Source organism: Somniosus microcephalus, chromosome 19 (genome assembly GCF_052327205.1).
Source record: "Somniosus microcephalus isolate GS21.2 chromosome 19, FLI_Smic_1.0, whole genome shotgun sequence".
NCBI lineage: Eukaryota > Metazoa > Chordata > Chondrichthyes > Squaliformes > Somniosidae > Somniosus > Somniosus microcephalus.
Window position 1 is genome coordinate 58,308,700 of NC_141005.1, and position 25,728 is coordinate 58,334,427.

The following is a 25,728-nucleotide window of genomic DNA, read 5'->3' on the forward strand; positions in this document are numbered from 1 at the left end:
GAACATGCAGCCACTCCGAAACAAACCATCAAACTGGCTAGGAACCTATGTTACACATTTTATTTAGATTTCCAACAAGGCCAAATTGAGGCACACAGCCCTTTAATATACACTAGCTGATCTCCCATGGCATTTCTCACATGTAAAGTGTCTGGAGCACATGCCTAATATTTAGCTGCTAATGTGGCTTTTCCCTTTAAGTCCACTAACCAAGTGCTCCTTTTAAGCACCCTTAGTGGTTCTAGATATATTCTAAAATGAAAATCAGTATTTGTAGAAGAAAATATTCCTTTTCTACATAGTTTGTACTTTTTTCAAAACGAATACATTGGAATCTTTATTAAGTTTCCATTTATTAATAAAAACTCTTTCATTGCACTAGTAAGAATAATAAAATTGGTAAAAATGTTTCAAATCCTTGCTCACCAGGGAAAAATGCTTCCTTTTACCAGCATAGTAAACTTTCTCCATCTGCAGGAAAGTTTAATAACTATCTTCCTTTCTTGTTCATTGTTGGAAAATGATAACCGAAACTTAATTTCACTCAAAATTACAAAGAAGGGGTCGGGAGTTTCTCATTTCTCTCTGGAGTGGACCTGCGCTCTGTGCGGTTTACAGATTTGTTAATGGTGCTGTGTAACCTTGATATGAAGGGGACTGTCAAGTGCAAAACCAGTTAAGACATCTGTGTAGGAAACCACTCTACATGAAGCTCGAGTGTATTTAAATAAAACAAATGTTAGAGTGCCTGTTACAGCAAATTTCAAACAGATGTAGCGCTAGCAACAATGAGTACAATGTCTATTTCAAATCTGTCAATATTGAAATACAACAACACTACAATGTTAATCAGAACTGACATGTTCCATATATCAGTTATTACATCAGAACAGCAGACACAACAAAAACATTGCTGATCTTTTCCAGTTGGACATGTGTCAGCTGCACTGACAGCTCAGCATAGTACGTACCCGCTCAAGTGAGAAACTGCGGACGCTGGAAATCTGAAATAAAAACAGAAAATGCTAGAAATACTCAGCAGGTCAGGTAGCATTTACGGAGAGAGAAACAGAGTAAATGTTTCAGGTCGATGACCTTTCATTGGAACTGGAAAAAGTTAGTGATGTAACAGGTTTTAAGCAAGTGCAGGGTCAGGGAAATGGGGGAGGGGAGGAAAAAAGAAAAGGGAAGGTCTGTGATAGGGTTGAAGGCAGGAGTGTTGCAACACCTAGTATCATCACTATTGACTGAAGAAGAGAGTGCTCTATGCAAATGCACACATATACATGGGATCCCGGTCACCAGTCTATTTTTCTAAGATTTCTAACTGTAAAGAGGTACTTGTCCTGCTAGCTCCTGTCAAAATATTAGACATTCACAGGCAGTGCACTGGACTATCATTCACCCCTCCCCTTAAAGCAGCTTTAAATAAAAACTATACTCCTACATGAGCAGAGGAAGATTACAAATCTTCAGTCAAAACAGCCTGAAGAATCATGCTGCTCCAAAGCAAGATCTACAACATAAGCTGGGATATTCAAGGGTCTGAGGGAATCACACCAACAGATCTCCACTGTTCATAAATTACTTCATATAGGGAGGGGACGAGAGAGTAAATTATTCCCCTGAATGAAGTTTCAAATATCTGTAGAACTTCACAATTATTGAATATGTTTATGGTCGCAGGTAAGACAGCATTTCTGAAACAGAAGTATGAAATTTGGATACTTGCCAATTACATTACAAAAGATCAAAAGAAATCTAACTTCCATTGTGATAACAGCATTAAAAAATTCCAGCATAATTGCAATTAACAACTAAATCACTGGAGTCCAAATAGTGCAGTGATTTAGGTTTAATATTAAAGGCAGGCTTGGCTGGTACCAACTTATCTTGCATCTGGAATTATATTACATCCCCACAGTCCTCATTCAACACCTTTTTAACTTAAACAAAATTAAAAGGAGTTGAGTACTTTCATTTTTATATAAAAGCAGCTTATTAAGACTAAAGACATCACCAAAATACTTATCCTCAGCGTTTTCCAGCAGGAAGGTTTTTTTCTTTGCTGCAACCTTATAAAGATCTTTACATTGTATAAGTCAATGTGGTGTTATACAAGTCCATGGTGAACCAGCCTAGCTGTTTGAAGAGCCAATACGTTCAGTTATGGCAAAGTTGGCGAAAGATCAGGGCAACACATTTTATTTTATTGCGTGATCCCACATTATCAAAAGTTTGATTTTAAGAATGGCATATATATATATACTAGCTGGGGGAGCCCGGCTTTGCCAGGGCTGTTTTGGGCCGGGCGGTTTAAATCGAGTGCCAGGTTTTGGGGCCTCTCTGTGTCCCTCTGTGAATCTGCTGCTGGGCAACATTTTTACCTTTTAATACCTTGAAAGATGATTGCGTGATCCCACATTATCAAAAGTTTGACTTTAAGAATGGCATATAGGTAAACATCCGACTTTAGGGTTAAACCTGATTAAACCTATTAAAGGCAGGCTTGGCTGGTACCAACTTATCTTGCATCTGGAATTATATTACATCCCCATGTATTAAACTCAACAAAACCTGGAAATGTCACTGTTGATCTGAAGTTCTGGTTTGACATTCCCTGCTTGGCACAGGAAGCATATTATCTTCTTTTCGTACTGAAAGGCAGCATCAATAAAGAGGGCACTTTGAGTTGCCTGTGTCATCTGCAGATGGTGGGCCGAAGGAGATGTTGAGGGTGCAGCTGATGATGTATGTCAACTCCTTTCGGCATTATAATTTGTAAAGACAGTTGTAAGTGGTGATTATTTAAAGTACTTTATTTGTTCTTTTCCAGATTTTTTTTTGCTGATTAAGCCTGAAGTTTTCTGATTACAAACAGAAAATGATGATTTTCTTTTAATTTTGATCCAGAAAAAAGAGATTTGCCCACAGCTCCTTTCACCAGATTTTTTTAAAAACTTTAATGTAAGAAAAAGTTAAACATTAAAACCTTTGCATAGCTTTTAAAAAAAAACTAATACTGGAAGGACACCATCAGATTGTGTACTATTCATCAACTTCTCAAATCACTACTGCCTTTTGTCCAACAGAGGATGCAGTGGTTCTTTTCGAGCTCTTCAATTTACAGTACATGAAAGAGTGGAGCCAGAGTTGCCTGAGCCAACACTGCACGATAAGGCAATACAGAATTAATAAAGTGATATCTCTGTAGATTGGTTAAACGTGGGGGGGGGGGGGGGGGGGGGGGGGGGGGGAGAAAAAGAGGGAGAAAGAGGAAGAAAAGCAAATGTCCAATGCTTTAACTTGGACACAGATTGTGAGGTGTACATCACGATCTTTATGCAAGAACTTTCCAGGATACTTGGTTTGGAAAAGCATTCACTGCAACACTGTGTGCATGTATCTGATGGTGAGCGTGCCTAGTCATTCTCCTCCTCTCTTTCCCCTACCGCTCTATAATTTAATAAGTTACATGACAGACAGAAGAGAGTTTCTGTGGCAGCAAATCCATTGAACATTTTACTTTACTGCCTTCCAAATCGATCCTGGCATGAAACCTACCTATGAACCTATTTAGAAAGCAGATTTCACATGACTATTCTGACCTCCAACTGCCAGGGTAAACAGGGGTTTACAGGGGGAGAAAGGCTTAGAAAATATACCTCTGCCTCTGCAAAGTGTAGTGCTGCACTGATCATTTGTAAAAAAAACAAACTTGTATGGGCCGATCAGGACCAATTTCTAATCTCTTAACATAAACCACACCCTGGTATTCCTCTACTTTTACAGCAATAGGTCGTACAGTTATGAAATAGACATTTTCTGGGTGTCCACTTTGTCACAAACCAGTTTCATCTGATTTTACAATTTAAAATTCTCCGATCTATCAGGTCATCTATTTTATTTACACAACCACATCATAACATATTGCACATTCTGCAAACTATTATTTTGTTGCAGTTATACATTACGCAACTTACTTATTTCTTCATGGTCCGGCTTATTCTGGTGTGTTTACATATCCGATTCCTCTTTTCGTGGTGCCTCCAATATGGTGAACGCCCAAGGCTATGCCACCTGAAATATTTTGTTGGTGGGGAGCTTTTATTTAATCCAAATTTAGAAATTCACCACCACAATGCTCCTTTTCCTTCAGATGGTTGAGCTTTCTTTGCAATCAGTTCAGGATTCTTGTGGTGGGGGTGAGGAGAAATTGTCATGAGCGCGCGGAAGATTGGGGCTCTCACATGGGGAAAACGTACATCTTAAAGTTCCTTAAATGAATAAATTTGACACTCCACAAAATTTAAATGAGTTTTTCAGGGCCATAATGTTTGTTTAGCGTCACACATACATATTACATATGAAAAACGTCTTGCATCTAGCATCCTTCCATCACACATTCAAAGTGTCCGTCACATCACATAAAATTATTATTAGAGCTTCTGGGAAATTTGAGCCAATTAAATGTTGCTTACTTCCCTCAGAACACCCATCATAAATCTCTTTCCCAAATCTTTTCAGTGAACATGTTGCTTCTTTCCTCCTCTGCCAACTGCAACAACGTAACTTCCTACTCACCAAAAGCAACACTACGGGAAATCCGCTAGTATTATTTTAAATAACTAGTTCAAACAGCTTCAGATCAGTGCTCAAAAGGTGCTGTTAATTTATACCGTTGTCACTAGGTTTACTTATACTGGTACCAATAGGCTACAAGAAAAATTGCACTTAAGCCAATGTGCTTTAATATTGTGGGATTTTCTTAATTCATCGTGTAAAAAATTGTTCACACCACTAGTACTTCATTCTGGTATTGCACAGCTTTAAACATTGGCCCGTAATTTGCGGTCAGCGGCAAAGCAAAGGCGTTTGGCGCTGGCATCAAACAAAGCTTCCCACAAAGATCTCGCAATCCCTGTGGCGAGAAGTTTGGCTTTTCCGACATTCAATTGAGATCAGTGCAGTGTAGTGGGAAATCCATAGCGCGAGCTACTGTGGCGTCAACATACTGTCTAAGCAGCCAATCACAATGCCAAATTCTTACAGACAAGGAACCAGGAAGTGAAGAAGCTCTTTTTATTCTAACTTTTTAAAAATGTTAGAGAGCAAAACAAAGATTGGGGCTCTCACATGGGGAAAACGTACACCTTAAAAGTTCCTTAAATGGATAAATTTGACACTCCACAAAATTAAGAGTGTTTTTCAGGGCCATAATGTTTGTTTAGCAGTCAATACGCTGTTAAAACCCCAGTTACACCTAATCCAAAAAGGTCTAACTTTTAACGGGGTATTTAACAACGATATTATCGTGGAAAAGCCCACGTTTGCGTCAGTTTCACCGATTTCCCCGATTACACTGATTGCCAGATATGGGATGGGGGGGGGGGGGGGGGGGGGGGCACAGTGCAGCCAGTGTCAGAGCAGTGAACGACTCACCACAACTTCAGGATTTCCACGTTAGGATGCGCATGCGCTAAATCCTGAAGTTGCAGTCCGTTTCAAAGGGGTAATAACAGCGAACAAATTATTACCCACCGCAAATTCATGGCCACTGTCTATTCAGACGCACACAAACTTTGGAAGGGCAACATTTATAACTGTACCGCAGGATGCTTTTCAGTTCAAGTGGACATAGCATCAAAAATGCACTTTCCCACCATTGTGCTTTACTGAAATCCAAATAACTTTGCTCATAAATGATTGACTTACTTGGCCATTAAATTGCCTTTGTGCCAGTCAAAGCTAAGTGTACATGATTAACATCGATAGTGGTGACAATATAGGTCATTGAACTCCGGCTTTCACTTGCCACATGGTAAGATTGCAGTCAGCTGTTTGGAGTGAGCTTAGGCACTGTTCCAGCAAGGTTATATTCAGCACTGGTTTGAGAATCAAGGCTCATCAGACACAGGATTTCAGAAATCTGGATTAATTGTTATGCTGTACATGTGCAAAATGTATTCCAGGTACTGGCTGTACCAAAAATTACATTATAGCTCTGTGATGCATTCAGACTGTGGAATCCAGAACCAAGCTTGCACACATTCTGCAGCCAGAATTTCTATAAGCAGAACCTTGCATTAGTTTCCCTCATTTCAGTTTTCCACAATTTATTAAGAGAGTACACCACAAGTTGAGAGACTACTTTGTGCAGAGCAGTGTAGAAAAGTCCTTCTCCCAGAAGCCAGTTATAAAGATTAATTTGCAGAGAACAGAAGCTGTCACCTGCTTGAGGAAGAGGGGGAACCAAACCCTAAAAAAAGCTAAAAGTTAATATGCCAGGGGAGGGGAAATTTGCATCATTAAGCATCAACTTTGCTCGTAGACGGTCATAATTTTGTTACAATACACATTACGTATATTCACTGTAAATATGTTAATCATGGTACACATAGCTTTGACTGGTGCCAAGGCAATTTAATGGCTTTTTAATCCCCCCCCACCTTTCCCAAATAGCAAACTGAATAAATGTACACAAGTGTGCTAGATCATTAGGTCTCTTATGATTTCAATGCTTCCAGGTGACCATAAAGGCATTCATCAACAAAGTACATTCTAAACTAGACCAGAAATTGAAATCGGAGCTTCAGATTTTAAAATGCCCACCCTCACTGGAAAATTGGCAGCAATTCTCTCAATTAAATGCCAAGTGTAATAAAAACATCAGCATTTTTATGAACAGGAATAGGCTATCAGGCTCAAACACATCTTTTTCCCCCCATAGATTAATCTCACCATAATACTCAATCCCTTCTCTTTCCAGAAATACATTCAATTTTCCCTTGAATCCAATCATACTATCGACTTTACCCATTTATAGAATACACTCAAGCAGAGTCCTTTCTCAGTGATGGAAGAACAGAAACCAGCAGCATTCCTCTCCCACCCCTTTACCCCAGCAGAGCAGTTATTAACACCAAAGTTTCAAGGGTGTAAGGATAGAGGAATACGCAAAATATACAAAATGCGTCCTTCAATCACTCACAAGGAATTGAAGGAATAAACTAGTTCCTTCAATGGTATTCAGTGTTTTAACACAAGCTTTGATATTCAAATTCAGCATGCAAGGAATAAATCCTCATCATACAGTCACCAAGGCAACGCTTAAAATTGCAAACAGCCTAAACAACAAGATGGCAGGATCAGTGCCTGACAAGTGACTGAACAGCAGAAACTATGGCTGCAAATTTAATGGAGGCGGGATCCGGACCTGCTGTCGGCTGCATCCGATCGCCAGTTGAGATTTTTGTTTAATTGGCCCCTTAAGTTGAGTGGCACGCACTGGCCGGTCCATGGTCTGTTGGTCACCTCTGAGGACATCATTAGTGCGGATGTTTTTAAGGGCCCCATACAGCCTCAGTCTTTCATTTCTTGATTCTGCTGGAGTCTGGAATTGGCAAGGCCACAATGAGTGCATCAAAACCTAAGGCTGCACCACACTCACTGAGAACTCCCTCCAAACTCTTGTGGAGGGAGTAAGAGGGCGCAAGGAGATTCTGTTCCCGCCCAATGGCCGGAGGAAGCCTCCACAGCAAACCAAGGCAGCCTGGCTGCGCATTGCTGAGGAGGTCAGCGCAAGGTCCATTTGTTAACGCACCTGGATCCAGTGCAGGAAACACTTTAATGATCTTCTGCAATTATCAAAACGCGGAGTTGCCTTCAATCGGTTTCCCTTCTCTTCTCATCACCAGCACTCTGCTTTGTAAGCCTGCTCCTCCACATCCCACCATACCCTTACTTCCCTTGCACCTATACCTATCCCTCTCTCTCTCTACTGAATCACCTCACCATCCTACTATGCACCCCTCACACTCACTGTTATGCATTGACAACAACCAACAACGCACAGGGAGTAAGCTTCCTCTTGGCACCTCACTCCATCTTGGTCTTCCTCTAAGCTTCTATGTTAGGGATTATTCAGTCACTCCATCACTTTTGCTGAAACTCCACTTGTGTCCCTCCTTGCAGAAAAAGATAGCCCACAATAAGAGGGAGAGCGCACAGACAGGAGGAGGCACACCAACCCTAGCAACATTGAAGTGCTGAGGAGGCTGCGCACAAAATCGTTGCCGGTGGCGAGGATCTGGAATTTGGGGATGGAGAGACGGGCGCACTAGATGAAGCTGGTGACAGAATCGAGTTTCATCCCTCTCATTTAGATTTAATGATTGACTGCAATGGCATATGATGTTCATAGAGATTCACTTTGTATCATTTGCACAAAAGGATGTGTCTGTTACCTCAAAATCAGATGTCTAACTCATAAGAAGAACGGTAGCCAGCAAGAAAGAACAACTCCGTCAAACATCAGATGAGAGACACCCTCTGCATTGTCATACACCTACACCCAGCCGCCTAAAGTCAAGAAAGAGCTTCATGAACAGTGTTGTTCCATTACAATCAAACTCATCTGAAGCCTGCATCGCCTTGTGGAAAGACCGGCTCGCCAGTCTTGAACAACCCCCAGCGATGGAAATTTTACTTGATGAAAGCCTTCCCCCAGGAGCTAATTGCAACTGGGCAACCTGGAAGTGCCTTAACAGACTTAGGACCGGTGTAGGTTGCTCAAAGGTGTCACTAAGCAAATGGGGATATTCAACCAGCCCGACAACTTGTGAATGTGGAACTGAGGCACAGACTATGCAACATCTCCTGCAATGTCCATCGTTAGAGGAACGCTGCGCTGTTGCAGATCTTACCGAATTCAACAACAAGGCGCAAAAATGTGTCCAGTTCTGGCTGGGCTATGTATAGACTGTCCGTGGACACGATAAGAAGAACTCTCCCACAGGACCATCGAGTGCCCCCCTCCCCACTGTCCAGGAGAAAGAGCCAGATGACTCCCTCAGAGGAATCTGCAGCCTCTGAGGAAGCAGCGTCACCAGGACTCAACGCACCCAGCACCAGCGAAGATACGCACACCACGGAGGGGCCTTCGCGACATAGAGTAGTATGGTCACCTGGTGTATCACAGCTCAAGTGAGCATCAGCAGATGGTGGAGACAGCGGCAGCAGTGGAGAGTCCTCATCGGAGGTCGCAGGACTCTCCTAGCTCTGTTCAGCTGCATGCAGACACTGTGCCTCTGGGGCCATCCAGTGGTTCTGGAACTCCAGGAACAAGTGCAGGAGTCTCAGAGGGTTTGCATCTACGGTAACTGCGAGTATGGAGGAGTCCATCTCTAACATGAGCACTGCCTTTGTGGAGGCAATGGCGCATGAACATTCCACCATGGAGAGGCTGGCAACCGCCATGAAGGACATAAGTCGCCAGGCTAACAAAAACATGGTGACTCTTCAAAATTGATCGTCAGCTATGGAGGAGAGATGGGCATCTATTGAGGAGAGACACCAGAGCTTCCTGGATGTCCCTGTTATGAGGACTGCCAGTAGAGATACGGATCCTCATGGCCCCCCTGATGTGCAGCAAGGTGCTCTCCAGCTACTTGCTAGCACTTTAGTGCGGCTGACCCATGGAGGGGGATGTTGGTGGCAGGCAACAAGGAAGTCTGGGCTCCTCTCCAAGCACTCATACAACCATGCCACTGCAGAGCCCTTGCTCAGACACATATTTCACACCCACAGATGGCCGTTTCAGCCCCTGCACCATCGCAGGAAGAGCAGACCGTGGAGGAACACTCCCAGGCTCCCAAACCCAGAGGATGCCCGCCAAAGGCATCTAAGCTGGCGCAACATCAAGTGAGCAAGGTGCCGCTACATCTGCTGAAGCCACAGGGGAAGCACTACATGGAAGCATGTGTAAGAGGAAGATAAAACAAAAATAGTCACAAGGGGAGTCACTTGGGTGTTTAGTTCTGTTGTCTTTGGTTCTGTTTAATATTTTGCATTGTCATGCTTTTGTGAATGTAGTAAACAAAAGTTATGGCTACAGTTGAAGGTCTGGCCTGTGTGTTCTGGACAATGGAAGTTCCACATTGAGGCCTCAGGGCGACTTGCATTTGTAATGATGATGCTGGGAGTAATAGGAAAGCATCGTTTATTGGAGAGATGATGTATGGCGTTTTAAGAATGTCGTCCACACATTCATAGCCATATGCTAGGCCCCTGTGGTTGAAGCGTAAGCTTACATGAATCTGGCATGGATGAGTGCATCCCTTGCATGATGGCGAGCAATGTGCTCGAGTGCTGCTGCATTGGCCACATCCGGCCCCGCAAGGCGTGCGCCCTCTTCCTCGTCCTCCTCTTCCGAGGATGTTCTGCGCTGAGCTACTTGTTCCTCAGGGAGCGCTCCTCAGCCTCGTTTGATGGTCTCCTCATTGGTGTCATGAGCCACTTTTTCAGGGGATAGCCCTTGTTGCCAAGTAGCCATCTGGAAAGTTGGATTGGCGGATTGAAGAGCTGAGGCACAGTAAACTGCCGCAGGATGAAGGAGTCATGGCAACTGCCATGGTACTTTGTGCAAACATGCCTGATGATCTTCCTGTGGTCACACACCAGCTGGATATTAAGGGGGTGGAAGCCCTTGCGGTTTACAAATACAGCTGGGTTGTGATGGGGTGTCCTAATGGCCACATGTGCGCAGTCTACAACGCCCTGCACCCTTGGGAAGCCTGCCATATTTGCAAAGCCAACCGCACGTGAAGTTACACTTGCTTCATCCGTGGAGAAGTGGATGTAATTGTGCGCCTTTGCAAAGAGGGCATTGGTAACCTGCGTGATGCAGGCGTGTGCATCCAACTGGGAGATGCCGCTGATGTCTGCAGATGATCCCTGGAAGGTGCCCGAAGAAAGGAAGTTGAGTGCGGTGATGACTTTGACAGCCACTGGTAAGGAGTGTCCACCCGCTCCTCTGGGCTCCAGGTGTTGGTGCAGCATTGCGCTGATTTCAGCGACAACGTCTCGTGGATGTCTCAGCCTCCTTTGGCACTGCTGCTCACATGCTGAGGAAGCTCATCCTCTGCCTGTTGGGGGTTTCTCCTGCGGCGAGGTGCAGGTCTGCGCTGACGCCCTCTGCCCTGTGCATCATCAGGTGGCTGAGGAGAAGGTTGGCGCTCCTGCTGTTGGTGCTGCTGCTGTTCCTCCAAATCTGACGACCAGGATGAGAGGATACAAATGGTTCCCATACCGCTGGAATATATCTCAGTGGAGGAATGAAGGTTGTGTGCGCTCAGACAAAGTGGCCAGAGGGTATTCCAAGGAGGTCACACAGCAGATGAATTTCAGCCTCAACACTCAAGTTTAGTGGGGCTGCTAAATGTCTCCCAAGCCTCAAAGCACTAAGTTGTGGCATGTGAAAGAATGATATTGCAGGACCGCTTTTAAGCTGCTCGAGCAGCTGGCAACAATTCAGGTCCTAGGTCAACCCGGCTCGATTCACCTGGCGTGTTTTAATGTTGAAAAACCTCGAAAATCTGATCAGCCCTTTAAAATAGGATTATCCAGGCTTAACAACCTGTCCTGCCGTTTGGGGTCGGGTCAGTTCAGGAGTGGCTGACCCGACACTTCCCAAAGTTGCGTGGAGGTGGGTTCGCAACCCGGCCCCAATTTCTCCGATTTTCGCAACAGACCCGCCTCCAAACTCGCCCCCTCATATGAATAAAAATTGTGGCCTATTAGTCCATCAATATAACAGAAACGATAAAATTTGCTGTTTCACCTGCCAGCGTTTGTAAATTTTTGGTTAACTTTGTGCTCACTATGAGGAATGAGTGCTGAGAAATGAAACACATCCTGTTTTGGACAGCCACTCTGCATCTCGTATTTCCAGGTCAGATATAGGAATTAGATGCAGAGCAAAGCTCCCCCCCCCAAACTCTTCCACAGTAATGTGCCTCAGCCCCAACCTCAGAGTTATCCTACTTCACTAGTGCGATGTATTTTTATTTCACACAACTTGCATTTATATAGCACCTTTAACAGTGAAACGTCCCAAGGCACTTCACAGGAGCGTTATAAAACAAAATTTGACACCGAGCCACATAAGGAGATATTAGGGCAGATGACCAAAAGCTTGGTCAAAGAGGTAGGTTTTAAGGAGAGTCTTAAAGGAGGGGAGAGAGGAAGAGATGCGGAGAGGTTTAGGGAGGGAATCCCAGAGCTTAGATCCTCGGCAGCAGCCATCCAACCTGCATTCTCCCTGAACACGTTTTACTTAGTGCCAAATTTGGCAGTTTTACATTGTGAGGCTTTGCCTACTTGGGAGCAGAAGAGGGACACTGGATCAATTCCCAGTTTGAAGAACCTTGGTATTCAAGATTGACTACACTTTACAGAAGTGTAGACTTATGGGTGATTTGAGCAAGTTTTATAAGATGATTAAGGTAATAGATTCTGTTCATGTAGATACAATCCACACTTGTTTCAACTAAATAACTCAGCGAGGGATCACAATTTCAAGTTATGTAAGGCCAGAACTAGGTTAGATGGCAGGAGGTGGTCCCTTTCCTAGATAACAGTGGACCTGTGGAACAGGCTGCCGGCTCGTGTGGTGAACACCAATTCGCTGAATTCCTTCAAGTGAGAGCTGGTCCAGAGATCACCTCGTACAAAAGGTAGGTACTGTATGACATTAATCAGGACCACAGTGGCCCCCTGGCCTAGTTTTGATCGCTTAAAGGGGTTGGGGAGAAATTTTCCAGATTTTCTTTTCCCTAATTGTTATGGGGTTTTATCTGGATTTTCGCCGCTCCTAGGAGATTACATGGCTTTTGAGTTGGGTGAGAAGAGTATATATTGTAATGCACAAGGCCTTGTTTGGAAACAAACCAATTAATTTCATGAACAGAAAGAACACAGTTGGGAACTCAGTGCATGAATCCCAGTTTTGGCTCTGACATTTGCACTGGCCAAGTAATTTGCCAGACTCGACCAAATAACTTAGTCTAGAAGTGAACAATGATCAGAGCGGGCACCCTGTTCCACTGTTGGAGAACATCTCCTGTTATCAAAGAACTGGATTTAGTCACACTGCTCAGCAAAGACTACACAAATGTCTGAAGTATATAAATAATCAACTCCACCCCACCAAAAATACTTTAGGTAACAAGGTTAATTTACAAAAGTATAAAGTATAGGGAATGACTGATAATATATGCACTTTGGTAATTTCAGATGTATATGCATCACCAATTGAAGTGGTGGATCAGGCACTATGTCTGCAGTTCTTAAATCAAAGAACTCAATTTAAACAAAACCTTTCACGGTATAGTTCTAGGCACACCAGTCGTTAATTGCATTCAAAGATATTTCATTACTGAGGGGGGCAGGGAAGCAAAGTTAGCATCTTTCAATACTTATCTTTTGCACAATCATTTCTTAATTTCCTGTTTACTGGCTGCATAACCCAGTTTTCAGGGCAGCACATAGTAGAACGAGATGTAATGGACATTACTCCTCTGACCCCGAGGTAGGATGCGGGGGATGAAAAACCAGCTAGGCCAGGTGGAAATTAGATCTCTTAAAGAAACATTAAAAAAAAGATGGTATGCCATCAAGGATACATTATATACAAAAATATACCGCTCAATTCTTTATGAATTACTTCCTCCCCACACAGCTGCAGTATAACAATTCCCGCAGTCCCCATTCACCAAACGGAGTATACAAAGGTAGGCCCCTCTGACCTACTCGGTCATTCAACTGGACAATGCAAACCTTGAGGAAAATAGAGGTTACTCTCCAAATGTCGCATGATGCTGCAAGTGATCACTCGTGTATAAGTCAGTAAAGCCTTTCTGTACTTTGTGATTCAAGGGTGTTCCAACCAGTTATGAGGTAGTCCCAAGCTATACATTTAAAATATTGGACAGAGGAATGTCATACAAATTATTAAGCATTCATCTGCTAACTTCACCAACAGCAATTTTTGTTAAAAAATAATTAAAAGATATGGAGGAAAGGAAGGTTGGGCGTGCTAGCAACTTTTTCCTCCAGGATTTGGGTTCAAATCCAACCCAAGCCAATGGGATGTTTGTCCCCACTCTGGAAGGTTCTAATGTGAAATAGGTCAGACAGTTCCTTGAAATCTTCAGCCCACAACACAAAATTTCCACCAATCTGCTACTAATTGACAATCTCTCTCATTCAGAGGTGTCAAAAGGATGAGGAATGTGAGAAGTAGAAACATTCATGCTGCTGCAATAGGGACCAGCAATAAAGTTGCTTTGTTGAAGCAGATTCAAATTGGTGCTTTACTCTGCATCAAACAGCGTTATGTTCAATCCAAGAGTACTTAATGCTGATCCTGGGTGATGAAAGTGGAAAATGTTTTAAATTCCTCAATGCTGATACCTTTCACGACGATGAGGGGAAAACGCTCGAAAAAAATCCAAACATTTTTGAATCAAAAAGCCACTAATAAACGAATGTTACAATTATGGCCACTAACATGTTAGTCTGACAATGTTAATTCAAGGAAACACTAGCACATCTCCTATGATGTTGCTCATGGCGAGCTGAAGGATTGGATTTTATGGTACAGCGTGCAATAAGTTATCAGGGCCACTGCGGGCGAGGTTAACAATTTCCAGATATTTGTACAGTTGAAAGAGAGTACAAAACCATTTGACAGTTGAGCTATGTGAAACAATTGACATTTCTATAGCAATCTATATACTGTAGCTATCAGACAAGCATCCTATCAAATTGCCATTCAGTTATCATTGTCACTTTATACAAAATGCTGCACAGCCAATGAATTATTTTTAAAGTGTAAATAAGATTTTGACTATAAAAGAAATCGGCCATGTTGACTTAGTTGAGTGCCAGCTTGGCTCAGTGACAGCTCAGTCACATGGAACTTAAAACTGATTCCCAGTCATACTGGGGAGTAGGAACAAAGATGGGGTAGGACGAAGAGACTGCCAGTCCAATGGGACCTTGCTTTGCAAAATTGGCTGCTGCGTTTGTCACAACACAGCTGATCAGAAGCTCTAGTGAACTCCTTTCTAAAAGTAAACAGCACTCCGATCTATATAGCTCACTTATGGTTATTTTTCTGGTGCTGGTGCACAGTTTACCAGATTTACTGAATTCAATTTCAAACTTAAGATTTTAAGTCACAAGTGCTGGCCTTGTAGTGTCGTACTACAACCACTACACTGCTGTACTTCAGTGTTGGAAGTCAGGCTATATCCTGGGATTTGTTTTCTGGTCAGAGCGTTGCCTTCAGCCCCCAAAAGTGATTTTGCAGTGGCAAAGTTAATATGCCCGTTGACTACCACAAAAACAGCTTGAAGGCTGTTAGTTATAACTGAGATATTCTGCTGTTCACTTTTCCTGATTTTGAAAGTGTAAATAGGGTGATTTCCCCAAAAAGGAGAGAGAAACTGAACTCTTTTCAATGCACGTCTGCAGCAAATGTATCAGGATAACTTGCAGACCAATAAAACAGAAAGCAACCATTTTCAGTAATCTGAAGTAGCGAAACTTAAAAATGCATTTGACACAAATTCAAGACCCTAATTCAGAAGTGTGCCTCCTTCATCAATTGCATGCCTAAAAACAGACAATGTGCCAGTACTGTACAGGTTCACAAAACACTTACAATCCTGAACTGCAGGGAATTTTGTGCATTTGGTGACATTAGCAAGAAGCAGCCAAGTAAACTGCACCAAGGACATGCATCTCACAAATGTGAACCTGGTGTTACTGGATTAGAAAAAGGAGAAATTAGCTGGAAATACCTAATTGAGAAGTCACAGACTGAAGAAGTGTTTTCAGGTTATGAGCCTGACCACACTGATATCCAAAACAAAGCTTCCAAAAGTTAACTTGGAATTAATGTTTTTTTTTTTTTTTTTTTACAAAGGTCATTAACAGATGAAATATCTACGAACTTTGCTTTGGCACTGAAAATTCCCCATCCCGCAGATAAAGAACCACACCAGAGAAAAAGGATTCACTGTAAAAATCAAATGGCATTATTCAAAAAGCTAACTGCAAACAGGATGTCCATAGTTAACCAGTTTTGGCTGAAAATGTTGACATCAAGCATTAGTGAGAGAACAGAAAGCCTCCTCAAATTTGTTAGCCAATCTATAAAGTATTCTCAATTCTGCAAGGATACAGAAAAAGTTGCTGCTCATGAGCCAGTTGTCTTTCAACTCACTTATGATCTTGTATTTATAGAAACACATTTAACAGCTCTGCCTTAGATTACTTTAAAAGTCTACTTTTTAAATCTTGATCCCTTACATGCTTTATTGCATTTTGCTCTTCTGTATTAGCTGTCTCATATCCTACATGGATAAGATCAAAGTAACGTTCACCCATCCAATTCAGCAATTAAAAAAAAACAGGTTTTATCTGTCATTCAACATCAGTAGAAAGATCTGTCGAAAACTTGACTTCCCTAAATGCTTTGCTTTGGCAGGTAATAAGAGGAACAGATAGTGTAGACTAACCTATCCACTGCCTGGCTTCATTTTAACATTCTCTATCCATATCTGCCGCTACCAAGTTTCATCATTTCTCAATCCCTTGGAATAATCATACAAACTGCAGTCCCATATATGTGCTACATAATAATGAATTTTATAGTCCTGCAGTTCCAGCTCTACACTCAATGGTGGTTAAGTATACAGATCATGAAAGTACACAATAATATTACGGTTAAGTTTATTTCAGCCACCTTTTCTGTTGTTCCCCTACAAGCATTTAGTTTCTCACAAGCCTTTGTGCCAATTGTTGTACATTTATTTGTTTTTTGCCCCCAGCACCATTCGTGGCACCAATGGGTGTCCCAATGGGAATCGTTCCCCTACCTGAGGCATTTGGAGGGAGGACTGACGAAAGGATGCCAGGCAAGTCAGGCTGGACAAGAAATGTTCAGCGTTAATCCACCAGTACCCGTGCACCAGCATCTACAGAGCTGAATATACCTTGCTTTGGCAGGTAATAAGAGGAACAGAGAGAAACTATTTCCGTTGGTTGGGGATTCTCGGACTAGGGGGCATAATCTAAAAATTAGAGCGAGACCTTTCAGGAGTGAAATTAGCAAATGCTTCAACACACAAAGGGTGATGGAAGTTTGGAACTCTCTTCCACAGCCAGCAATTGATGCTAGATCAATTGTTAATTTTAAATCGGAGATCGATAGCTTTGTTATTTTTTAAAATTTATTCCTTCATGGAATGTGGGCGTCACTGGCAAAACCAGCATTTATTGCCCATCCCTAGTTGCCCTCGAGAAGGTGGTGGGAGTTGCCTTCTTGAACCGCTGCAGTGCGTGTGGTGAAGGTACTCCCACAGTGTTAGGGAGGGAGTTTCAGGATTTTGACCCAGCGACGATGAAGGATCGACGATATACTTCCAAGTCAGGATGGTGTGCGACTTGGAGGGGAACTTGCAGGTGGTGGTGTTCCCATGCGCCTGCTGCCCTTGTCATTCTAGGTGGAAGAGGTTGCGAGTTTGGGAGGTGCTGCCGAAGAAGCCATGGCAAGTTGCTGCAGTGCATCTTGTAGATGGTACACACTGCAGCCACGGTACGCCAGTGGTGGAGGGAGTGAATGTTTAAGGTGGTGGATGGGGTGCCATTCAAGCGGGCTGCTTTGTCTTGGATGGTGACAAGCTTCTTGAGTGTTGCTCGAACTGCACTCATCCAGGCAAGTGGAGGGTATTGCATCAGGAGGTGAGACACTCGCCACAGAATACCCAGCCTCTAACCTGCTCTTGCTACCACAGTATTTATGTGGCTGGTCCAGTTAAGTTTCTGGTCAATGGTGACCCCCCCCCCCCGGATATTGATGGTGGGGGATTCGGCGATGGTAATGCCATTGAATGTCATGGGGCGGTGGTTAGACGTTCGCTTGTTGGAGATAGACATTTCCTGGCACTTGTGCAGCGCGAATGTTATCTGCCACTTATCAGCCCAAACCTGAATGTCATCCTGCATGCAGGCATGGACTGCTTAATTATCTGAGGAGTTGTGAATGGCACTGAACACTGTGCAGTCATCAGCAAACCTCCCCATTTCTGACCTTATGATGGAGGGAAGGTCATTGATGAAACAGCTGAAGATGGTTGGGCCTAGGACACTGCCCTGAAGAACTCTTGCAGCAATGTCCTGGGGCTGTGATGATTGACCTTCAACCACCACAACCATCTTCCTTTGTGCTAGGTATGACTCCAGCCAGTGGAGCATTTTCCCCCCCATTCTCATTGACTTCAGTTTTACTAGCGCTCCTTGATGCCACACTCGGTCAAATGCTGCCTTGATGTCAAGGGCAGTCACTCTCCCCTCACCTCTGGAATTCAGCTCCGTTGTCCATGTTTGGACCAAGGCTGTAATGAGGTCGAGAGCCGAGTGGTCTTGGCGGAACCCAAACTGGGCATCAGGTTATTGTTGAGTAACTGTCGCTTGATAGCACCATCGATGACACTTTGCTGATGATTGAGAGTAGTCTGATGGGGCGGTAATTGGCTGGATTGGATTTGTCCTGCATTTTGTGGACAGGACATACCTGGGCAGTTTTCCACATTGTCAGGTAATGCCAGCGTTGTAGCTGTACTGGAACAGCTTGGCAAGCGGCACGGCTAGTTCTGGAGCACAAGTCTTCAGCACGATAGCCGGGATGTTGTTAGGGCCCACAGCCTTTGCTGTATCCAGTGCGCTCAGCCGTTTCTTGATATCACGTGGAGTGAATCGAATTGGCTGAAGACTGGCTTCTGTGATGGTCGGGAGAAGGCCGATATGGATCATCCACTCGGCACTTCTGGCTGATGACGATTGTAAACGCCTTGTCTTTTGCTGCTGGGCTCCACCATCATTGAGGATAGGGATATTCATGGAGCCTCCTCCTCCTCCCATTAGTTGTTTAATGGTCCACCAGCATTCACGACTGGATGTGACAAGACTGCAGAGCTTTGATCTGATCCGTTTATTGCGGGATCGCTTAGCCCTGTCTATAGAATGCTGCTTCCGCTTTTTAGCATGCATGTAGTCCTGTGTTGCAGCTTCCCCAGGTTGGCACCTCATATTTAGGTACGCCTTGTGCTGCTCCTGGCATGCTCTTCTGCACTCCTTATTGAACCAGGGTTGGTCCCCTGGCTTGATGATAATGGCAGAGTGAGGGATATGCTGGGTCATGAGGTTACAGATTGTGGTGGAATACAATTCTGCTGCTGATGGCCCACAGCGCCTAATGGATGCCCAGTTTTGAGCTGCTACATCTGTTCTGAATCTATCCCATTTAGTACAGTGGTAGTGCCACACAGCACGATGCAGGGTGTCCTCAGTGTGAAGACAGTCTCCACAATGACTGTGCGGTGGTCACTGCTACCAATGCGGTCATGGACAGATGCATCTGCGACAGGTAGATTGACGAGGACGAGGTCAAGTAGGTTTTTCCCTCGTGTTAGTTCTCTCACCACCGGTCGCAGGCCCAGACTGGCAGCTATGTCCTTCAGGACTCGGCCAGTAGTGGTGCTACCGAGCCACTCTTGGTGATGGACATTGAAGTCCCCCACCCAGAGTACATTTTCTGCCCTTGCTACTCTCAGTGCTTCTTCCAAGTGGTGTTCAACATGGAGGAGTACTGATTCATCAGCTGAGGGAGGGCGGTAGGTGGTAATCAGCAGGAGGTTTCCTTGCCCATGCTTGACCTGAAGCCATGAGACTTCATGGGGTCCGGAGTCAATGTTGAGGACTCTCAGGGCCACTCCTTCCCGACTGTATACCACTGTCCACCACCCCTGGTGGGTCTGTCCTGCCCATGGGACAGGACATACCCAGGGATGGTAATGAGGAGTTTAGGAGCGGGCCCAGGGGCCGTGTAGCCTGATCCTGCTCCTATTTCGTGTGTCTAATTCTGTTAGATTCAGGAGATGGTTCTGTGATAGTAGATTGGCGGTTAGGATCAGATCAGCCATGATCTTATTGAATGGCGGAGCAGGCTCGAGGGGCCGATTGGCCTACTCCTGCTCCTATTTCTTATGTTCTTATGTAGGACATTGGCTGAAAGGTATGATTCTGTGAGTATTACTGTCAGACTGTTGCTTGACTAGTCTGTGGGACAGCTCTCCCAATTTTGGCACAAGTTCCCAGATGTTGGTGAGGAGGATTTTGCAGGGTTGATTCGGCTGGGTGCGCCGTTGTCGTGTCCGTAGCCAGTGCCGAGGTCACTGCCGGGTGGTCCGTCCGGTTTTATTCTTATTGTTTTTCGTAGCGGTTTTTTTTTAACAACTGAGTGGCTTGCTAGGCCATTTCAGGGGGCAGTTAAGAGCCAACCACATTGCTGTGGGTCTGGAGTCACATGTAGGCCAGACCAGGTAAAGACGGCAGATTTCCTTCCCTAAAGGACATTAGTGAACCAGATGGGTTTTCACAACAATCCGATATTTTCGTGATCATCATTACTGATACTAGCTTTTTATTCCCGATTTATTTAATTAACTGAATTTAAATTCAGGGTGGGATTTGAACTCACGTCTCCAGATCATTAGTCCAGGCCTCTGGATTACTAGTCCAGTAACATAACCACTATGCTATAGTTCCTGATAACCAACGGTATTAAGGAATATGGGCCAAAGGCGGGTATATGGAGTTAAGTCATAGATCAGCCATGATCTCATTGAATGGCGGAACAGGCTCGAGGGGCTGAATGGCCTACCCCTGTTCCTATGTTCCTAATTAGAGCGTGCAAAGGCTGCTCCTCCCAAAGTAAGCTGAGACAGCAGAGCCAATAACACCACGGAGATATCTGAATGCCAGCTAACTGTAATTTTGGATTAGTAGCACCCAATCACAGTATGTCATTGTTTTCAGTGGTAGGGCTCAAAACCAAAGCATACCAAGGTGATCAACAGCCAGCATACCAGTTGGCCAAACCCATCAGAATGTCACCAACAAAATCAGTAAGCCATGGCATACCTATCTGCTAATGACTATCAGTAATTACCTTCACAGGGTCCACATCAGCAGAACTGAGATAGTTGCTTCAAGGACACTTGTAGTCATCATGCAGCACAGTGTCATTGGATATGCCTGATGATATATCCAGTGATAATAACTTTCAGCTACAGCCTGAAACTTGGCTCCACCTCCTTGCAGGCATTCTGCAAATGCAGCACTTTAGTGGCCATCAAATAAGGAGTCAGCTGCCTGCAGACTCACTTGTACCTAGGGTTTCTATTTCCTTCATTTTTGCTTGTCTCTTCTTAGGCCCCTCTTCCTTTGACCTTAGCAAAGGCTGTTAATGAATGGAGATGACCTCTGAGCCTTTCCAAATGCTTTTGGCCCCTTATTATGACACTTCCCTTTAACAGTCCTCTTTCCATTATGTTTCCATAACTATGCAAATGAACTGACTGTGGAAAATTAAGTGCAAACAACACGCTTCCATTTGTGTCTGTCTAAAACCCACCATGTCATGTTCATGTCTAAACTACACCAATAGTGTAAAATATAGGCTGAAATGTTAAATGAAATCTTTATTAGATTACATGTAAAAATCCTCTTGCTTCCTAAACAGGACAAACTCAGGAGGGCGAGAATTATACTCCTGTCAAATCAGTGTAGCATCTATCATATTAGGCAGCTGAAAGCTTTTAAATACCTTTCCAATGCAAAAGATCAAAAGATAGGATGGAATTTCAAAAGGAATGAAACCCACAACATAAGTATGATGCAACAAACTGTGCAAGGATTGAAGGTGGTTGAGCTAAAAGGACCAACAGCTCAAAAGAAAGCCACCAGCTTGACATGCAAACAAAACAAAATCTCTGCTTCTTCCAGCAGACAAGTGCAATCAGTCTGCAAACATAATGTTTCCCAATGGTCTGAATGCAATGCAGTTAAGTACATGGTCTGCAGCAGAATTCATTCACTGAATCTGTGACCAATCACACTCCCACATATTGCTAAATTTACTGATCTTGATCCAGTCGACCAGTGTTAATTTCATCATGATTACTGTATTTGTAATTATAACATACGTGCTGAAGTACATTTGATAGCTTGCTACTATCCGTGGCATTCCAATTCTCTGTGACATTTAACAAATGCACCTAAATCAATACTACAGTACCACTAAGTGACACAGTCATGCTGGAGTGCAAATTACAATCCATAAGTGCGCAGTGACGCATGGTGGGTGCCACTTCAATTAGCTACCAAATGTCAAGTGAAATTTGCTGGATATTGTCAAAGAAAATCAGGCCAAGTGACTAAACTTTCTTTTCTGAAGTCATGAGGAGTCCATTAGAAGTTTTGCATAACAACCAGGTTTGTCTGTAATGGACAAAAACAATTGAAAGTTTTAAAAAAAATATCAAATGTGATAATATCCATAAAATTTCTATATTTGTAAAAGCTGGCCACACCAATGTCTCATACAGGGACTATGAGTGAATGAGAAAAACTACCATATCTCTGGCTCACAGCATTTCCACCCAAAGCTTCCTTTCATCACTAGGCTTGCTGACTTACGCTGCTAGTAAGCGACTGTAAACTAAGAGTTCTTTCCTCTCATCACCAGAAAACCAGCCAGTCAATACAAACTCGTCCTCAACTATCACAAGATTAACACAGAAAATAATCTTCAGATAGTTGCTCAGCACAGCTGAGTAACAAAAGATTCTAACCATAGGAATGAAAGTAACTAATCAAATTATCTAAGAGCTCATTTAGACTATTCAGCACCAGGACAGCAACGAGCAGATTTTATCCACAAATCCAGCAATAATAATACTAAAAGAGCAGTGCGCTCCAGAACTTAGCGTATGCTTCTCTTATTTGAATTCTCTCTCCTGATGATGCTGACTCATGACAAACCTTCAGTACATCATCTGAGTAGACTTTCTTTATGTGATCTAGACAGCAATTGTCAGCAGCTTATTTCCCTCATAGGAGGCATCACGGCCAAACCTGACTTTATAACCTCATCCAACATTTACAAGCGTGTATTTTCCAGCAGGAACAACTGCATAGCAATCAGGAGCAGATTTTCCCTCCCCACTATCCCAGCCAGGGGCACATTATTGCTCCAGCTGAGATCAGCTAACTCAACACAGACCAGCAATTGAACCATGAGACCATCCTAGCCTGAATATCACTCAGTATCACACCGGGATGTGTATTTAACCACTGAGTTAATGCAGGGTGCAGCCTTTTTATACACTAAAGTAATGCAGTGTTGACTCAACGGTTAAACTGTGACATGGGCTGAGAACCACACTTGTACTTCTCACTCACATAATCTTAAAATTTGTGGAGGAAGTGATCCATTTCTGTGCTCAAATGTGTAAAAAAAAAAGCACTGCTGGCCCATCTTCAACTGCCATTGAGTGAATTTGTTTTAAAAAATAACTAGAAAAAGGCAAAAGGATAGTTGGTTCTTTCCAAATGTAAATAGGGCTTAAACAGGTCACCAAATTCTTAAAAATTGGCAGGCTTTGCACTTATACGATAGCCAGCATGTATGGTTCCTGGTGCATAATCACTTTTTCCAAGGTTATCATATTACTGATGTAAATTTCAACAGCAATGTATATTTGTCTGTTTTGGACTGAAATTTTGGTACTGAACCAAATCAGCAATATAATTAGCACTGTATGCAGATTACACAAAAGGAGAAAAAACTTGTACCAGCTAAGTAATCAAGAACTTCACACCTTTCATGAGACACCTACCAAAGGGGAAAAGGATTGTGTGCAGCTGTCGATACTTGAGGTTGCACTGTCATTCTGCATATGCTACTTGCTTTTCTACTTGCTCAAATGTCCATTTCTCACATCACCAGCAGTCTGCACCATTATCTACAAACAATGGGGCTTTTGGCAATGCCTATGACCTTTAACATACTAAGCATGTGGCGGTGGTGCACACAAGTACCTGAGTAAATTTAAATTCTGTCCAATAGTGAGGGGGGCGAGGGAGGGCATGCAACAGCAATCACTACAATTCTGACATTTTCAATCTTTAAATTAGCAAACTACTTCCCAACAGTGGGCATTATACAGAGATATCACTATACTGATGGCAATTTAATTGTAACTATGCAGTGATGCAAATATGAAAGCTAGTTCAAGACACAACATTGGAGGTTACTTTGAAGAGTTGACATGGGCTGATATTAGCTCCCTGTTTTAATGTCAATTTCCACACTCTCGAGTACAGACCGGGTCTGCAGGTTTGCAACGATCCTATCCTGAGCTATCAAACATTTAAAAAGAGTTCAGTTTCTTCCACACCAACGTAGGCATCTACTAAAGCTTACTGTATGCATGACTGGGTTTCCAGTTAAATGCACCCCCAATAATCAGGCAGCCTGATTTGGAGATTTAACTAAAAAAAACATTCGCTTTGGAAAGGGCTGGGTGGCGCTGGCTCAGTCAAGGCAGAACATCTCTTTTTATCACCAACTACCCCGCTGTCACAGGGAATCATTCATTCAAAGCTAAATAGATTAAGCAGCGCGCTTTCTTCAATAGAAGTTAATTAACATGAATCATTAGCAACTAATCAAGGAGCATCTTACATTTATTAAATGGACGGGAGAAAAAGTCACAAACTAGATTACAACCCACTTTCCCATCCCCTCCAATTCTGATGGGGAACACCGCGTCTGGGGCCTAAGCGGCCAGAAGGCTAGACATGTCGCAGCCGGCTGGACACCCCTGTCTCCCCATCCCTAGCCTACCCCCAGCTGCCAGGGTGAAGCAGACGCTTACTGTCGGTGGCAATCTGCAGGCACAGCACGTTGAGCGGGTTGATGCAGTCCTTCTGCAGCAGCTCGGCCTCGGTGACGGGGGTCAGGCCCTCGGGCTCCGGGTTCTTCCTGCTCTTCATCCTGTTGAGCACGCTGCCGCCCTGCTTCTTCATCTCTTTGCCGTCAGTCTGGCTGTCCGAGTTACTCATCTCAGCGGCGATCCAAACGCCGCGGCCAGGGAGGGAGGGAGGAGGAGGAGTGCGAGCAAACTTTAAACCGCCGACGACCAAATCCTCCGGCTTTCTCTCGCCGTCCTTGCCCTGCCACTCGCGCCCCCGCTCGGTTCCTTCTTGCTGACCAGCGGCCCCGGGAGCCTCGGTTCACCGCCGCCGCTGCCGCTGATTTCAAAATGGCGGCCGGTCGGTAAGACTCGGTATCTATGGAGAGGCGGCGCTGGGGTCAGCAAGGGGTCACCGCCAGCCAATCAGGCGCCGCCCCGGGTTCAGCGCAAAGCAACACAAGGACTTGCTGCTGGTTGCACTGGGCATCTTGCACATTGACTCTCCCAAGCACTGTTGCCTGCCTGATAGGATGGAGATTACTCTCCATTTCAACACGTCGGTATATTAAGATATAAATAACTCCTTTCTGACGAAAACTCATCGACCTGAAACGTTAACTCTGTTTCTCTCTCCACAGATGCTGCCTGACCTGAGTATTTCTCGCATTTTCTGTTTTTATTTACGATAACTCCTTTTTGGTGTTAGGGGATCCATTCCAGTTTGATGTGATTCGACGGAATATATAACTATGGGATGTAAAGAGTGAACCTCACCATCGTTTTTAAAGAATCCTGGAGTACTGCAGTTTCTGCTCGACTCCTACTGCGTTTAAAGCTTTGTCAACGTACACCACCTGCTGTAAATAAATGTATAAGAAATGTATGTTCATGTCGGGCTAAAATGAAAGGGGTGTCATTTGTACCTGTGTCCAAGCTTCTCTCAGGTTTCCCTTCTCGCTGCTCTCGCTCCTAGACAAGTGATTCTGCCACATTAGGTGGACCCGGCAGCAGCACATTTGTATCAGTTATTGCTCCATTCAGTTTCTTCACTGCTCTG

General features: G+C 43.8%; 1 protein-coding gene across 1 annotated transcript in view; it reads right to left on the reverse strand.

The window, feature by feature from the left end:
• Window positions 1-25,167, reverse strand: part of unc119b (unc-119 lipid binding chaperone B) — a 51,943-nt gene extending 26,776 nt beyond the window's left edge. The window contains exon 1 of the mRNA XM_085961836.1: window positions 24,633-25,167. Coding sequence (XP_085817962.1) covers window positions 24,633-24,819 — 187 coding nt within the window. The 5' untranslated portion in view covers window positions 24,820-25,167. The remainder of the gene's footprint in view (window positions 1-24,632) is intronic.
• Window positions 25,168-25,728: the final 561 nt, after the last annotated feature.